This window comes from Petaurus breviceps, unplaced genomic scaffold, assembly GCF_028583685.1.
Source record: "Petaurus breviceps papuanus isolate PSGF00001 unplaced genomic scaffold, PetGlider_PUasm1.0 688, whole genome shotgun sequence".
In the NCBI taxonomy this organism is placed as follows: domain Eukaryota; kingdom Metazoa; phylum Chordata; class Mammalia; order Diprotodontia; family Petauridae; genus Petaurus; species Petaurus breviceps.
In genome coordinates, this window is record NW_027186457.1 from 8,829,708 (window position 1) to 8,848,281 (window position 18,574).

Here is an 18,574-nt window from a genome sequence, read left to right on the forward strand (position 1 = left end):
AACTTCCATTCTACAATCTCATGAAACATACTAGGGATGGTGAAATTACTTACAGAACATGGCTCTGAATTCTGTGGGCATTAGAAAGGTGGGTGGGCAGACTATAGACATCACTAAACTGATTTTACGGAGAATCTCTGTCCCAGTCTGTCTGTCTCTCTCTTTCCCTCCTTCCCTTTCTCTCTCTCTCTCTCTCTCTCTCTCTCTCTCTCTCTCAATACAGAGCAAGAACTATCTGCACCAGACTTAGGTAACCTTCATACATTCCAACTATAGATGGGAACCTTCCCTATCATTTCTAAACCCTACCATTATGGGTACATGGGAAAGACTGGGGGGGGGGCGGGGAGCTCACTCCTTGATCCCACGAACACCTAAACAGCTGATAAATTCAACTTCCTTATTCTGTATTCATTCATCAAAGCTGCTGGTTAGAAAGTTCTGAGTCCTTAGTTATTCTGTTGTTTCTGATTACTGCTTTCTCTTTTGGGGAAGTTGGGGGGAGGGAGGAAAGGGAAAGAGGTGTTGAGCTCAGCCATTTAGTCCCATCTTTGCTTTACTGGAAACCTGGTCCCCCATGTTAGGGAGACACCTCTCTTTGTAGGTTGTTGTACTAGCTGCAGGTTCCTATGTAAATTAAGTTCTCACTACCTGGGCAAAGAAATAAAATAATTACATACTTTAAGATAAAAAAATAAAATGAAAGCATGGAGATCATCCACAAAGTATGCTGTTAGCTGCTGTCCTAAGTACAAAGAAAGGTGGGAAAACTGAGATGAGGTGAATCTACATGAGTTCTTTCAGAAGAATTATTAAACAACTGGATGTTTAACTAAATCTGCTGTATTTGTTTACTATTACTTTACTGATACTTAGTAGTTGTGGGATTCCTGGGCAAATGACTTTCCCTCTCTCAGCCTGAGTTTCTTGATCTGTAAAGTGGGAATAATTGTTCAAATACTCTAGACTCCATGGGGATGCTGAGAGGAAAACACTTTCCAAATTTTAAAGTCTAAAATAAATCATAGTAAGATATAAAACTTACTGAAAGCAAGAAAGATTCCTATTTATATCTCTGTGAAGGGCTGCTAGTAACTTCTTGAAAAAGTATACTTTTTTTTTTTTTGGTCAAAATGCAAGGCCTCCTCTGTAATGTCAATTCATTCACAAAAAGAGAGAAAAAGAGAAACAGAGACAAAGAGGGAGAGACACAGAGAGAGAGATACAGACAGACAGAAAAAGAGGGAGAGGGAGAGAGAGAGAGAGAATGCCTAAGACAGAAAAGACAAAACCTCAGAGAAGGTTAGACTTACATCTGGATCCTAGGACAAGAGACAGAGTTCACAGGGTTAGTATCTTTTTCTACTAAAAATAAAAATCAACCACCCACAGACAAAAAAAAAAAAGCCCTTGCAGATGCTAACTTTAGATTCAGGGCTTTATTTAAGCATGAGAAAACTCATCAAAAAAAAAAAAATCAGCAACAATCCAAATGTTTGAACAAATTCACATCTCTGACTTACAACATTTCTGGGTGATCTAACCACTGCATCAAGTAGGGATATGGGAGGTTCATTAAAAAAAAAAAACAGCTTATGTGTATGTGCATTTTATGGTTTACAAATAACTTTAAATGGAGTTATCTCATTTGGCCTTCACAATTAGCCTGTGAGATTAAGGTAGCACAAATGAGGAAATTGAGGCTCAAGTATTTGTCCCAAGGTCACAAAGTCTGTAGATGGTATGGTAAGAACTTGACATTGTGATCTGATTTGAGACCCAGTGCCCTTTCACACACATACACTGAGTGCCTGGGAAACTGTTGAGTTGTTTCCAAAAAGGTGGAAGCAAGACATCACGTACTACTCAACCTTTTGGGTACTTCACAGCATCCCAGATAGTGATAACCACCTAATAGGTAGCATAATAAAGACTGATCTGATTACCATTAACACTTTCTCCACTAAAAAGAGCAGAATCTTGGCTTCCTCCTCCTAATAAGAACAGGGAATTTTATAATGGGAAAGGAGGAGATTAAGAAGTGGGAAATGTAGGGTAAATAAGGCACAACAGCTGCTCTAGGTCAAGCAATCAAAATGGGGCATCTAGGCACCATTGCCTGTGCGGGGCATTGTCCTTGGCACTGGGAACAGAAAGACCAAAATTAAAGACCCGGCCCTCAAAGAGTCACTGTGTGTGTGTGTGTATATATATATATATATATATATATATATATATATATATCAAGGTCTATACAAAATAAATTATAATAATAGCTAACATTTATAGTGTTTTAAGATTTGCAAAGTACTGGGGCAGCTAGGTGGCACAGTGAATAGAGCACTGGCCCTGGAGTCAGGAGGACCTGAGTTCAAATCCAGCCTCAGACACTTAACACAAAAAAACTAGCCGTGTGAACTTGGGCAAATCCCTTAACCCCAATTGCCCTACCTTCCCCCCTCCAAAAAGCAAAAATAAATAAATAAATAAAAAGATTTGCAAAGTACTTACTGTCAATCTACCATCTATCAGTCATCCATTTCTCTTATCTATATTTTATCTATAACATCTAACATCTATCATCTCTAGCTAGCTAGTTAGCTGTATGTATGTATGTAGCTACCCCCAGAGGCAAGCTCTACTATTATCTTCATTACACAAAGAAAAGGTCAATGATTTGTTCAGGGGCACAGCATAAGTATATGAAGTATGATTCAAACTCAGGTCTTTGTTTTTGATTCCAATCCAGACACTTTATCCACTCTGCCACCTAGCTGCCCACAAGGTATGTTTGGGAGGTGGGATGGGCAGACCCTGGCAGCTGAGAGGGAGGCCCAGATGCCACCCTATGGTGGTTTTATTTGAAAATCTTTCTCTTTTTGCACATAAATGGGAAGACTCTGAGGACCTAAGCTCAGATACCACCCACCCCCCACATTATCTCTGTCCCCTGCAACAAGTCAAAATCTCCCTGGGTCTCTTTTTTTCTTCATTTGTAAATTTAAAGAGCTGGACTAGATCAGAGGCATCAAACACAGCTACGTGACTTGACAGTGAGGCCAGAACAGATTAAAACATAATTGGGAAATGTTTAGTAAAAGAATTAAAAATGCAATGCCACATAGATAATGTTAATTTGTGGTTTTTTAAGTTAATATACAACCCTATTCTATTTGTGTTGGACTTTAAAGGTCCTTTCCAGTTCTGAATCTAAGATTCCTGAAGGACAGTGTAAGATTTTACACTACCTGAAAGTCAAAAGTCCGAATTCTGGTGCATTGCAGAAAATGCCCACTACAAAAGATGTGTTTTAAAATATTTAAGTGAAAACAATGAGAACAGCAAGCACCGCTTTGATCACTCCAACACAGACAACACAACTAGCAGCTACTTAGGATTAAGTGAGGCTTCAACAGTGTGACCCAGATGTGTCAAGGAAGATCAGAGGATGCCCATCAATGCCTTTGAGTTAACAGAACAAAACAAATGGTGAGTTGATGAAAGACTCTTTTACTCACTACAGCTTATAACCTTTTAGGTTCAGTACAATAAACAGATCTTAACAATTTATTATTTACTAAGGCATCTCAGCACATACTAATACATTAATGAAACAGTTTGGTGCAATACAGTAAGACACTGAAAACAGGACATTAAAAAGAAGAGACGCATCCTCTGATGGATGAAAGTCTTAGCTAGATGCACCCATGGATACAGGGACAGGGCTTTGGTATTGCAAATATCACCTTAAATTAAAAACAGAAAATGAGATTAAAAACCCACACATAAAGTAGCCTTTTGTAGGTCCATTTAATGTAACTATTTCAAACTATGTTATTTTTAAATGACTCAATAACAAGTACATAATATATTTACCTAACAAAAAAATATAGATTTTTTTAAGAAATAGAGCACCGTATAGACCCTACCAAAGCTATCGTTTTTTTTTTTTCTGACAAACTCAAATTACCTTAGGCATGTTACATAAAAAATCTTCCTATCTTTCTGAATTAAGTTGAGGACAAATGAAATCATCTCTACATGAATGATCAATCAAAAAATATTCACTCATTGCTTACAATTTGCCAAGAACTATGCTAGTCCCTGTTGGTAGGAAGACATAAATGAAAGAGTATCTACCCGCAAGTGGCTGATGTTCTACAGAAGAAAGGAAAAGGAAAGAAGTGGCAACTATAACAAGCCTACTCTTCTTTGACCTACAAAAATAGTTCTGTATCATTTTCTCGAACTATGATTTCACTTATTTGGGCATCTCCTGCTATAGTAAATATATCCATCAATATAGACTGACAAGTCATCTGCAAATTATAATCTTGACTCTAGGACTGAGAAGTTAATTGCCTTGGTATGGCCATATAGCTATTTATGTATCCCAGGATTTGAATCTGGCAGAGCCAACTCATGCTGCCTTACTAGTAGAGATTTTAATAATATTAAAATTTTTGTTATCGTTCAGTTATGCCTGACTCTTTGTGACCACATTTGGGGGTTTTCTTGGCAAAGATACTAGAGCGATTTGCCATTTCCTTCTCCAGTTCATTTGACATATGAGGAAACTGAGGCAAACAGAGTCAGGTGACTTGCCTAGGATCACACAGCTATCTAGGCTGTATTTGAACAGGTTTTCCTAACTCCAGGCCTGGTGCATTATCCACTGCCCAATATTAAATGGAAGTCAATAAAGATAAATCAAAAGTGCTTTCTCCATAGTTTATCTGAATACAAAATGGAAAAAATAAAGTTAGTAGGGACTGTTTCTTAAAACCGGGTATATCTATGAATCAAAAGATACTGAAACTTTAGTTTATATAACTAGAAGAAGGATAATACTTGTTATTTCAAGAAACAAAATATCTTTATCAAAAAACAATTTATAATACCCTTACCTTTTCATGAGACCATTTAGAGAAATCACTGACCTCTAGTAGTTATTGTAAGAGAATGACTCTTTTGAATGCAATTACCAAAAATCCTTATAAAGCAGAAAAAGAAGCCACTACCTCAAACAATATTTCACTTCCTGAAGGGCAGACAGAGATGGTGAGGAGGACAGTGACATTTCTTCAGATTGTTAAGAGTGCCATTATACTGAATTACCATTAAGCTGAAAAGGTAACATTTATATATTATAGAGCTAAGAAATTTATCTGATTACCACCACGGTTAGAGAAGGATTGGAAAAGACTAAATCAATGAAGCAATGAATGAAGAAAGTCAATGGACTATTCTAATGATTTATGAAATCTGCAAGGTAGTAAGTAGAGAAAGCTTAGAGTTCCAGAATACAGCAAAAACTCAATCCTCAGGAGAAAACTGGAAACAGAACACATAATCCAATGTAAACTGCTCAGAAAACCTAAGGAATAAAATTTGAGACCAAACTAATTTAGCTGTCACAAAGAAATGTTTAAATCTTTTACATATGCCTAAACAGGAAAAATCAAAGTATAGGATTTCACAACAGAGATAGGGACTTGGACCTATGATTTAACCAGTATCAGGAACTTCTGAATTAGGAAATTCCCTCTACTAACTCTACATTTCTTCTGCAACTTACAGGAACTTGCCCATATAGACATTTGATGATTTGAGCCCAACCTGTGGTAGAGCCTTCTTAGCTCAAATTGGTCTGATCAGTCACAGTCGGACACACTGACCCTAATGTAGTGAGGCCATTTGGGTCCTCTTCCAGCATGAAGAACAACCCAAGGTCACACAGCAAGCATGTGTCAAAAGCATGTGTCAAAGTCAGTTCTTCCAGGCTCTAAGGCTGCCTGCCTATCAACTCACCAAATCATTGAGAAGTAAAAGTGGAAAAGCACAGTAAAGGCAGCAAAGGTGGTACACTAGATAGAGCATCAGGAATACCTTAGTCCAGATTCAACCTCCAGACACTTACTAGCTATGTGACCTTGGTCAAGTCACTTAACTCTGCTTGCCTCAGTTTCCTTATCTGCAAATGAGTTAGATAAGGAAATGGCAAACCACTCTGGTATCTTTGCCAAGAAAACTCCAAACGAGGTTACAGAGAGTTGGACAGAACTGAACAATACAGATACAAAAGCAAAGCTCTTCTCCACCTTTTCAATGAGCTTTTCAGATGCCTTCTTCTTGCCTAAATGTCAAACTAAAGTCTTGTGGACGCTAGGATAGTGCAAGAATAAGCTGAACGATGATTACTCATGATAAAGTATGTTCACGGCTTGAATGGTTGAAACGTGAAACATTCTATGTGGTACCGTCCAAGCCACCACCAACAGCCCCATGACAAGCATACTAGACATCTTCTCTGGTGGACAGAATGGAAGGATCCAATTCAGTCTGGAGGGTTTTCAGGCAGTCCAATCTAGTCGTATCAGCATCAGTAAAAGTCAGACCACTCCAAAAGTTTACTTGGTGGAATCTGGACAATGTCTTTGCAAACATGAAAGGTACCTAAATATTCCCTAGCCTATTGGGGCCAATTTGGAATCATACTATGTTCCTTCAGCATCTATGACTGGATAATAAAGTAGCCATACCCCAAAAACCGATAACTGGCTATCCTAAGAACTTTCTGATGTCCACTACGACAACACAAACCACAAACACGTAGTATCTTTTATACATACGTATGTCTTTAAATCTGACCCAATAAAGGAACACAAGTAGCTGCCTCCTGAGAGCAGGGGTCTTATTCTAGGACCTGCCTAAGAGGATTGATCTACAAAGAGAAAAACCGACTGGGTAATTGCAAGTCCTGGCTTCTAAAGTCAATACCATGGACAGCATTTATTTATTCTTTAGACAATAACAGCGGCAGGAGTTCCAAACTATTCATCCAAAAGTAGAATGTAATATTAAAAAAGTTTTGGGGAGGAGGAGGGTGAGAAGTTAAAGAATTGTCAGTTTATGGATTTTATTTTTAAGCCTTAAGAATTAGGCTGAACAGGGTCAGAACGGTAGTTTGAGAGTCAGCTGAACTCTGTTGTTAACATTATTTTGAAGTCAAAGAACTTCACATTCTACTTGGAAGTTACTCTAGGACAAAACTTTTTTTTTAATATAGCATGTCAAATCATCCACTGTTCCCATGTGATGTTTCAATCAGCACCTAAGGAAAAGCACTGCCTTCAGGACATATGATTCAGTGCAGGAAGAGAACTTTGGGCTGAGCTGGTTGAAGCCAGTAAGAGAACAAAAGTCATACAAGTCAGTCCAGAGGAAAGGTGTTTCTTCCCACCATCCCCCTCTTTTTACTCTTTTTTTTTGAGAGGAGGAACTCTGAACATATATAAAGATGGCAAGTCTAATTCCACATTAGATACATAATTTATATACATATATAATGTGAAACAATTATATATGTAATTGAGGTAGATATGCAATAAAATGTAACCAACTTTCAAAACTGGATTCTCTTGCCTTATGTTATTCACTTCAAAGTATGTTAGATTGATTTAAATTTTATAATGACCTAAAAAATATTAAAGCTTTATTTTCTACTTCTATTAGTACCGAACACCTAGCCATCACCCTTAAGTTCCCTGAATTCATACAGTTTACTAGTTAGGATTTTTTTTTTAACTTTTGGAATTAGATGCTGGCTTTCTGAAGGGTGAGTCACTATAGGAAAATGTCACAAAAGGCCCAAATTATTGTATCTGCATTTCTCTTATTGTAGTTCCTCCTTTTCATTAGTAATATTTAAACCCAAGATTCCCTTGGAAACTGCCAGCCCAGCCTAGCCCTAGATGTAATTTCCCCCCAGCACGTGGAGTTAGGAGACCTCTAAGCAAAGGAAAAGGAGGAAGTCATCACCCAGGGTAAAAGATGAGGCTGGTTAGGAAAATAGTCCAGGCACTGGTTTGTTATCTTTAGCAATAGCAGCAATAACAACAACAAGGATTTAAGTGCCTACTAGACAACAGGAAGCATTTGTTAAGGGCCTACTATGTGCCAGTAACTGTGCTGGGCGCTGAGGGTACCAAACACAAAAGGGGAGGGGGGACATATAGGTAGGAGGAGGTTCTTTACTTAAAACAAAAAGGCTGCTTCCAGCCCACCATGGGGCTGGTCTGATCTATTCTCCTTCCCGAGGTCACAACCTGGTGTAGATGCAAAAATAAGATGGGCTTGTAAAAAGGGGGAGGGGGGAGGAAGAAGGGGGAGTTCAATATTTAAATCAGCATGCTAGCTGGATGCAGACTGGCACTGCCTGGCCAGCCGCCGAGGCCACTGGGGAGCCCCCCTGGGGAGGGAGCCTGGGCTGGCCAAAGCCAGAGGAAAGGCAGCAGCAGAACCCCAGCTGCAGCTCCACCTCCACCCCCACAGCCCCCTCCTCACCCCAAGTCACCACTGCCAATCCTTGCCCCGCCCCTGCCAGCCTTCACAGCCTGTGCCAGACGCCAGGGCCACTGTGCCCGCCTGAGCCACAATGCACTCCGCTGCCACCCCCCGGGGCACCCCCACCTCCCCGCCCCTCCAGCCTGGCCCCCAGGGGTCGTCCCTGCTACACCTACCACTGTGAAAGGTGGCCAGGTGCCCAGCAGAAAAGCCCAGCTAGGTAGCAAGACAGGCAGGGTGCCCTGAAATGGGGGCAGATGTCGGGGTGCCCTGAGGATAGGGGTGAACACTAAAGCTGGGGATCAAGAGAAAGGGAGGAGAGCAAGAAGGTGGGGTGTGGGGGAAGATCCCCAGGAAAAGTCGTGAGCATATGGGATAGCATCTTAAATCAAAAAGGAATAACAGGTAGCGCCCTGAACCAAAACAAAGGACAAAAAGGAAAAAGGGAGAGGACAAAACAGGAATCCACGTGGCTTTCCCCACAAATGGAGGCAGAGGGTAGGATGGGGACAGGGTTGGGGGACAGAGTCCTACTGTGGTCTGGCCACTCTTTCCAAAATGAAAAAAGGCTTAGAGTCAGAGTTGGCCAGCTAGCCATGGCCAACTCAATGCAAAGGCTAGCGGAATCCCCAGGTCTAACCCCTAAAACACAGATTTCCCGGTTCCCCAGATTTTGTTTTCCTCCACTCCAATCCACGCCCATTCCTCTTTCCCCGCCTAGCTGAGCTCCCAACTCCTCCTCCTGCTGGCTGCTGAGAGTGATCAGCTAGGAGCAACAAGCCTGGGAAGTCTGGTGGGTTGGGGTGGAGGTGGGGGTCAACGTTAAACAAAGGCCTGGGCACAGAAGTATAAGCCACACACACACTTCTCCTCCCCCTTTCCTAAAACTGGGAGAGATCCTTCCTCTCCCAAAGGCTGATTCTCTCCAATCTGTCTTAAACATTTGTCATAGTCTAACTTATATTAATCTGAGGGGTCTCTAGCTCTCTACTAGGCTGACTGTAACCTCTCCGAGGGCAGGAAATATTTTCCATTTTTTGTTTTTGCACCCCCTATGCCTAGTGAGTTGCCAAGTACTTAATCTTATTTGCTGAAATGAATCAAAGAAATGGGGAGTCTAAAAAGGGGAAACGGAGCATGGAAGGCAAGGAACCCAGAGGTAAGGGGAGGGAAGAAGGAGGTTTGGGAGGAAAGTGGAAGTGAGAAGGAAAGAGAACGTGAGAAACTGAAAAGAGATGCAGAATGAAAGTGGAAATAAAACTGAAGGAAACAGTTAACTAGCACCTTAGGCCTCCCTCAGCTCCACACTGCCCTGTATCCTACCAACATCCCCACCTGAGTGAAAACAAAATACATGCCCAGAAGTTACAAGGGATTTTTCACAAATGCAAAACTTAGCTCTACAAGCTGCAGTCTGGCCAATGACTGATATGATTGATGTTTGTATCATGACAAGCAAAATATATCTTAACTGTACAACAGAAAACAGGCCCAAAGCAGGCATTACTGAAGAAAATGTGCCCCAATTTTGTTTTGATAGCCCACTATTCACACCAGCCTCTACAATGGCCAATCCATACAGAGGCATATGCCCAACATTTCCATCTCACTAATAAATACTGAGGAATTATCCCCCCCCCCCACACACACACACACACTCCTTATTATGTAATTCTTAGGGTTTGATTATCCCAGAGTATTATTTTTCCTGAAAATACATGAATGCCAATTTTAACAAGAATATCTCCTCCATTGGGAAGTAAAGGAAGGGTCACAATAGAAATTAACAGACTTGCCTTTAAGGGAAAACAGCAATATTTTTATGAATGAATCTACTTGGGGTAATCCTTTCCACCTGAGGTGAACACATTTCTTTTTGGGAAGAATATTACTAAAGATCTACTTTCTTGCTCACTTTTTTGGCTCCATTATGGAACAGCTATGAATAAATATGATGAAACAACATTTTTTTTTTAACTTCTGTCTACTCTACCAGTGATTCATACTCCAAGGAATCTAATTTCAAAGAAACAAGACAGTTAGTTCTTCATTGATAAATTTAATTCCAAATATTTACACCCAACACACCAGTGCCCATCTGGGTCAAGCAAACACACTAAAGATAAACAAGTAAGCATCATTCTGCTGACGCATCCCAGAATCTAAACTTGCTTTGATGTCATTACCTTTCTGTCACTATGTTTTCATGTACCTCAGACAAAACAATGACTGATGTGGGTCAAACATCTAAAGCCACTGGAATCAAGGAAACTGTCCCTATAGAAATTAACTGACTTGCCTGAAAGGTCAGTACAAAAATCAATATTTTATGAATGAACACACTCACTTAAGAAAGCAAACACTTAAAGAAAAAAAGCTCATCTTTGAAACAGGAATAAGAAAGAATCACAAGATAACTAATTCACTAGAATAAATTGTTTCCAAATGGTGGACACTTCTTAGTAGCCAACTCATCACATTATGTACGAAAGTACTCCAACGGTTCAACCCATGGCTATGACCACCAGTCAGACAACATGCTACATGGAAGGAAAGGGGAGTCAACACAACTGTGTTCGTTCTCAACACAACCTTAGCCAAAAACATTTAGTATTGAAATGTCTATTCTCATGCTTAGAAATCAACAGCAAAAGGAATTATACAGAAGATGATATTAATATAGTTCATTCTTGCTCTTTATTAAAAAACAAATTCCCTTTAAACATCACAAACAGAAATAGCTTAAGTAATTTAAAATAAACAGGACAGTAGCCCCCAACAGATATTTCAGTCTCAGCACAGACATTTCCAAAAGCAGACTACTGTAATACAGACACACTGTAATGAACCTCCATAATTCTTCACTAATAATGGGTCCCAGTTGTATGCAGAGGATTACTGCATATCCTGTCTGAAAAACAGTCATGCCTAAGAGATGATGTGTCTACGTGTGAATAATATTGTCGGAATATTGATTCAGGAACAAAGAGAGATCTTATTTCTTTACCCATTATTTCTTCATTCTTAATATTTTTTTAAAGCTAGATTAGAATTCAGTGATGAAATCTTTTAAGGGCATTTTGAATATGGCTTCCCATTTCTGTTTATGACGCCTTAGCTTTCTGAAATAACAGACCCAAAGTCCCAAGTTGACAAGGCGACCTTAAATTTGAGTTAAACCAACCTCAGAAGGAGTATTAGCCACTTCTTTAAAACTCAAGTAAGTATTTTGTAGCAAGATATCCACCCTACCCACCCCAACCCTGGGGGCCAGATTGTTGATTTTTTTTTGTTTTGTTTTTGTTCTTAAATAATGTTGCAATTACTAACAAGGACTAGGCTTCTTTCTCTTACACAAACCTTAGAAATGGTATGTGTATATATCCACGTGCTTACACATGTACATAAATATTCACACATATGCTATATATTTGCAGAGACATCTACAGACCTAGAAACCTGTTTGTGGCACAGTGGCCAGTGATACTTAAGTGTGTCCCCTACCTATTCTGACAAGACAATGACAGTGGTTTTTCTAATGCAGTTTTGAACTCTGCTAGGTGCCAAGCTTTGCCTGTAGATAACTGGGTGATGTGTGAGTGTGAGTGTGTGTGTGTGTGTGTGTGTGTGTGTGTGTGTGTCCCTCTGATCCCTGGGCAGGCCCTGCAAGGTGGGAAGGAAGACAGAGAGGGAGGGAGGGAGTCAGCAATGGGGGACAAGTTTCTGCAGCTGGCCTTTCTCACTAGGGAACTCACCTGCTGTGATTTTTCAGGAGGAGCTATGGAAGGTCCTCAGGCTGCTTCTGAAAGTTAATGCTAGCATAGGCGCTTAGATCCTCACTGGAGCAGCTGTTCCCACCGGCTGCACCGCTGCCACGCGGCTGATGAGAAGGCTGCAGCAGAGGGGGACACTCCTGGGGTCGGTGATTAAAATCCTTGACCAAATCCAGGTCGATATAGTTGAGTCCATTCTCTAAACCCGCTGCAGCCCCACTCGTTTGGGAGGTCTCCTTCCTGCTGGGTGGGCCCCCTAGATCCCCGGGCTTTAGCCAGACATTTTCAAAGGAGGCAGAACTGTGGCGTTTAACATCTTCACTGCTGCCATTGGCCCCAGAGCCACCTGCACCAGCGGCCCCAAAGGGTGCTGCAACGTTACTGCCCCGGGCAGAACTAGGAGTAGAGGAAAAGGTCTCTGAGCTGTGACGCCTCCGGCACCCTTGGGGGTCAGCCCGGATCACTTTGGCACTCTGGTTGCGGCTGGGACTCAGGTTCACCCGGGTAAAGGCGCTAATCCCTCCAGGTCCCTTTGGACCTCCTAACAGGGATGGGCGGCTAGCCAGCTCTGCCTGTCCTTGGTGCTGGGGCAGAGAGGGGGAGGTGGCTGTAAAAGAGGGGGAAGGGGCAGTAGCTGCAGCTGCTGGGACGCTGGACTCTTCTGAAGCCCTGCTTGTTTGCATAACCACATAGCTGAGGGAGGCATCTGCACAGCCTGGACAGGGCCCACCCACCTGCATGGTCACGTAATCCTGGCTGTTTGGCATCACTCGGCTGGGCCTACACACACCACCCACCCCGGTGGGCAGGGGGCACGCTCTTCCAGCCTTTGCCACATAGCTTTCTTGACAGGCAGGCCTCCGCGGAGGCCTCAAGTCCATGTTCATATACTCCTCAGAGCCAGTCTCATCTTCTCTGGGGGCTGGCTGTCGCTGGGATGGGCACCTGACTGTGGGAGAGCAGAGAGAGACAGCAGAGCCATGGGAGTAGCCCGGCTGGTCACCGACAAACTCAATATTCACATATTCTCCTGGGCTCTTGGGCTCTGGAGGAAGGAGAGGCTGCTCCCGGGCTCTAGGTAAGGTGCTGGCCTTGGGGCCATCCAGAGACAGCCTCGTGGGCCGAGTTAGGCGGTTCTTGGTCTGTGCAACCACGTCCACTTTCCGGGGCAGGTGCTGCTGCAGGGGCTGATGGTGGTGATGGCCCTGTGCCCCTTCCTGGGCACCTCCTCCCAGGCTGTCACTGCTAGCGGAAGAGGACGAGTCCTCTGCGGCCGTGCCATAGAGGAGGCGGCCAGAGCTGACCGAGAGGCGCAGGTGATGATGCCGGGCACAGTCTTCAGGCTCCCCTCGACGCTGCTGCTGCTGCTGCTGCTGCTGCTGCTGAGTGTGTTTGAAAGATCTTGGCAAAGAGTAGTAGGAGTAGATGGCCTTGCTTTGTGGGTCTTCTGGGCCACAGTAGCAGTCAGAGGGGCTGCTGGTAGCAGAGTCCCCTGCTGGGGACATGTTGATATAATCACCGCTGCAAGGTAGCTTCCCATCACTGCTCTCCACAGAGAGCTTTGGGCGAGCATGGTGATGGTGGTGGCCGCCAACCCCATTTGTCCATAACTTGCCATAGCTGTTGCCGGAAGTGGCGACATTGCTGCTGCCGGATCCCCCTGCGCTGTCTGGAGAACAGCTGCCGCTGGGGGACATCATCATGTACCCATTGGGGTCCACCCTCTGGGAATGACGTCGGCTGGGGTTAATGATCTGCTGTGGGGCAGACACGCTCTTGGGGCTCATGGGCATGTAATCCCCACCACTCTTTCGGCCACTGGGAACAGGGGCCACCCCTGGAGACATGGGCATGTAGCCATCATCTGTGTGTAGCCCTGGAGGGTCCCCCCGGTGATGGTGGCCACCTCGCTCCTCTAATGGATGGATCTCCAGACACTCCTCAGGGTAAGAGTGGGTGGGCACAAAGGCTGAGTGCCGGTAGGCTTGAACCCGGTTCCCACTGCCAGCTGTTGAACAGGGCGGGTAAGAAGGCATCATCTCTGTGTACTCCTCAATGGATGCTACCGAGGACTGTGAAGGGGTCTTCTGGTGGGAGATGGTAGGAGAAGTGCCTGCTGAGTGCGTTCTCTTGCGGAAACTCTTCTCCAGCTCCGCAGCAGTGGCGGGTTCGTCTCCCACAGTAGCAGGGCTTGGGCCAGCGCCTGGGGTATACCGGTGCCCATTGCCACTTCTGGGCAGGTTGTAGTGGCCATTGGGGGCTGTCAGGCTAGGCGTGTTTTTGCCTCCCATGCAGATATAGTTGCTCAGGTCTTCCTCGCCCCTAGCTGGTGGGGTATGACCCAGGGAATCCGGGGTGACACTGCGGAAGGAACTTCGGAAGTCACAAGGGCTAGAGCCGTACTCATCAGAAGAGATGAAGCCCCCATCACTGGGCGAGCCGGACACCGATGCACTAGACCTCCTAGGGAAGAGGCAGTCTGACGTTGACCCGTGGCCACTGGTGCTGCTAGAGGACAAGCTGACTGGACTGGTGGCTGAAGGGGAGCAGCGGGAGGAGGGCATTGGGATGGAGCGGCTGTGGTTGAGGGGTGGGTGCAAGCGGGAGCTGCCCCTGTGCCGGTGAGAATGGGTGCGGTTGGTACTGGGGCTCACAGGGCTCCCATCCACCGAAGCTGGCCGGGACATGGTGCCTTCTCCATCACTGGAGGCCCGGACACGGAAAGAGCAGGGCTTCCCACCTACTACGCTGGCCGGGGATGTGGCCGTGACGCTCTCGGTTCGGGATCTCCTGGTGAGCCCCACCTGGCTGGGGGGTGGGTTGTTAAGGTGATGCCTGCGCAAAGGCACACTAATGGGGTTGGAGCAGTTGGAGGACGACTGGCTCTTGCTGCGAGGCCGGAACTCTTCACTCATGGCCCTCATGGCTTCCAGGATAGTCTCGTGCATGTTCTGTGCAACCACGGAGTCGTCCACTTGCATCCAAAACTCCCCAGGCCCAGTCACTGCAGAGCGCCCCACCTCGATAAAAAAGAAGTTTTCCGAGTGACCACACCTGCGAATGTTCATGAGTTGGAGGACCACTGCTGCCGCCTCGGAGTTCAGCTTCACAAAGCTGATCGTCTTACTGGTCAGGCAGAGCCGGTAGATGCCAATCAGGTTCTTTGTCTGCCCCAAACCCTTGGGCTTTAGGATCACTTGCCAGACCTCCTTGAAAGCTGGTCCTGGGGCCATTTCACCATAGCTACTGTCCTCACCGCCTTCTCCCAGGCCGGAGCTGCCGCTGCAGCTCCCTCCTCCTCCCACTCCAAAAGCTGCAGCCTCGTGGTGGGAATGGTGCAAGTGATGCCCCTTGGCCCGGTTGTGGAGCTGCAGGAGCGCCTGGTACCAGCTCTCCTGCTCGGACTCGCTGTCCGCGGCAATGGCAAAATGCTCATCCCGGGTGTAGAGGGCTACCAGGTGTTTGTTCTTGGAGTCAGCCCGCTTGTTGATGTTGAAACAGCTCTCCAGCGGGATAGAGCGCTTGGGGGCACCAGATTTGTGCCTCCACTTCTTTTCATTCTCATAGTACTCCAGGCGGGCAGGACCCCCGGCCTCACTGGCTGCCCGCAGTACGAAGAAGCGTTTGTGCATGCTCTTGGGTTTGCGGAGGTAGCCCACCTTCCGCACGTCGGAGAAGCAGCCGTCCCCCTCCGGTGGGCTCGCCATGCTTCCGCTGCTGCTGGTGCCCCAGCCACCAAGCAAGGAACGAGGGGTGGGCAGAAATACAAGCGGGTGGGTGGGAGAGCGGGCACCTCCCCCAAACACAGCACATGCAAACAAGTCAGCCAGAGGAGAGGGGGGGAAACAGTATTAAGAAAAATACAACCTCCCCCTTGTCCTTGATCCAAATCTCTTTTTGATTCTTCTCCCCCGTCGGAGCTCAGAAGAAAAGCAGCTGCTGAAGAAGTCAGGATCCCCAGCGAGAGAGTTTATGGGTGTTTCATGCCCTTGGGGGTGAAAATCAGTCCAGGACGAGGCCAGTCCCAATCCATAGAGAGCAAAGTCTCCTCTCAGCCGCAGCTGGGAAGAAGCAAAGATGCATCTTTCATTGCATGGGCTGGATTCCTGCACAGGGAGGAGGAGCTGGGGGGCTGGAAAGGGGAGGGGGGTCCCTGTTTTTCGCCTTTCTCTCGCTCTCTCCCTCTCCTGCACACACTCCTCCGGTTTCTGAGTCCTCCACTGGAAGCCGCGATTCCCGAGGCAAATTAAATATCCTTGGGCCGGGGGAGGCGTGTTGCCAAGTCCCAACGTTGCACAGGGCTCTCCCTCCTCCTCCCTTTCCCCCTCCTCTTCCTTCTTCTCCTCCCTCTCCTCCCACCCTCACCCTCCCACCGCCGCCACCAGCAGCAGCCGGAGCCTCACCACCAGCGGCCCCACCCCCCCCTCCTCCTCCTCTCCCCAGAAATACCAGGATCGGATCTCAGAGCCGGCCGCGGGGTTGCCGCCGCCGCCGCTCGTGCTGCTGCCGCCCGCGCGGGCTCCCGGGGCCAGCCCCATGCACTCGAGGAGAAAGGGCCATCTGCACGCGAGGGGCAGCCGGGCCGGGCCGGGCCAGGCCGGAGGCTGAGGCTCCCGTTCCGATCGGCCCCCGAGGGCTGGCGGGGAGCTGGGGAAGCCTGGGGACAGGAGTCCTAGGCAGAGTCGCCTTCTCCCTGGGAGGGAGGAGCCGGGGCAGTCCCTCCTCCCTTCTCCCTCCTCCTCCTCCGAGAGTTGCAGAACCCAAACAAGCGTCGGGGCCCGCCTGCGCTGGGGCCCCCCTGCCTCTGCCGCCGCCGCGTCTCCCTCCCAGGACCGCGACACGTGACGGAGGGAGCTGCCACCGCCGCCGCCGCCGAGAGGCTCCAGCCGAGGTTGCTACATTCCGATCCGACCCGCGCCCGCCCTTCTCCTCCCCTCCCCCACCCCTCCCCTGCTCCTCCCCCTCCCCGCGCCGCGCTCAGGCAGCGCCCCGGAGCGGCGGCTCGGCCCGGGAGTGCATACCCAGACACACACACATGCACACCCAGACACACACACGCACACCCCGAATAACGCCTCTGACTCCGCCGACCCGAACCTGCCCTGGCCCAACTGAGCATGCCCGCCTCGGGCCCGGCTTGTTTGTTTATTTCAGCTTTGACCTCGAAGGAGGCCGAGTGGAGGGGAGTGGTCCTGCGGTGGGGCGGAGGTGCTCCAGCAGCCACCGCACTCCCCCCGCTACGCGGGAACTAGGGCTGGAAAACTGAGGGGGGAGGGGAAACAAGGGCTAGGACCCCCCCCGCCCCCACCGAGAACCGGGGAGCTGGAGACAGCTGCTAGCCTGTTTCTCGAGTCTGGCACGCAGTAGGTGCTTCTTAAATGTTTATTTAAACAGGTCTCATCTAAAATGAGATCTTACCAGTAAAGCACTAAGCACCGTGTCAGGCACGTAGTAAGGGATTTATTCATGTTTATTGAGTGACTGACAGTTCAGTCTCATCTCAAATGAGATATCAGAGCACTAAGCACAGTGTCAGGCACATAGTAGGCGCTTCGTTAAGGTTTATTGAGTGACTGACTGATTGCTCTCTACATCTTTTATCTCAAATGAGAGGATAACCGCAAGACACTTGGCTCAGTGACGGGCACATAGTAAGCGCAATATAAATGTGAGCTATTGTTATTATCTATGCAGATCTTCACACACTCTGGGTGTATTAAAAGAAGACTTTGATTTTCAGGGAGATGGACACATCGGTCAAGGGAAGCGGTTGTTTGTTTTCGGTGGGTTTTGTGGTTTTTTTGTTTGTTTGTTTGTTTTTTATTGGATAGGTTTTTTAGGACACGTACTGCAGCCTATTCTGCATGCAGGTCCGGGGCGGATGCAATGCGAAAGGGTATGGATGGTGCATGCAGTACCAAAGAGGGGGGGCTTTGGCTGTGACGCTTTAAAAAGAAGCTCAGTCTCACTCAGGATCGGGGAAGAGGGAGGGAGGAAAGGCATGCCAATAACAAGTGGTCCGGTAACATCAGCCATTTCACGGTGGGCTTGCAGGTGTGGGAAGGGCGCTGGATGTGAATTTGGAGAACGTGGATCCATTTGGCACTCTGGTGAAGTCTCAGGAAAAAAAACGGAAAAAAATACACAAGGTTACAAAAGAAACCAATTATATCAAAATATAGATATCCCTCCCCCAAAAAATTGTAAACCAAGTTTGCAGACCCCAGGTTAGGAACCCTTGGAATAAATTATCCCTAAGGTCCTTTCCAGCTTAATCTGTGATCCTAGATCTGAGTATGGGGAACAGGTGAGGATAACAATTACTTGCTTTCTTCCCTTGGGTCTTATACAATTTCTCCCTCTCCCCTCCTCCTAGTCAAAATGATAGGCAGACACAGATGGTGAGGGTCTCCAAAGAAAGTTTGATGTGCCGTTCGTTGGTCATACTGCAGTGA

At 46.5% G+C, this 18,574-nt stretch overlaps 1 protein-coding gene across 2 annotated transcripts in view; it reads right to left on the reverse strand.

Moving 5' to 3' along the window:
- The window catches only part of IRS1 (insulin receptor substrate 1), an 83,999-nt gene extending 67,505 nt beyond the window's left edge, over positions 1 to 16,494 (reverse strand). Inside the window, exon 1 of one of the 2 annotated variants that reach the window (XR_011171686.1) lies at positions 12,102 to 15,964. Coding sequence is in view for 1 of the 2 variants with exons in the window: in XM_069104546.1 (XP_068960647.1) it covers positions 12,125 to 15,826 (3,702 nt within the window). In the remaining variant the exon portion in view is untranslated. Of the gene's footprint in view, positions 1 to 12,101 lie in introns of both variants that reach the window. The other variant, XM_069104546.1, reaches the window with a different exon arrangement.
- Between the last annotated feature and the right edge of the window lie 2,080 nt (positions 16,495 to 18,574).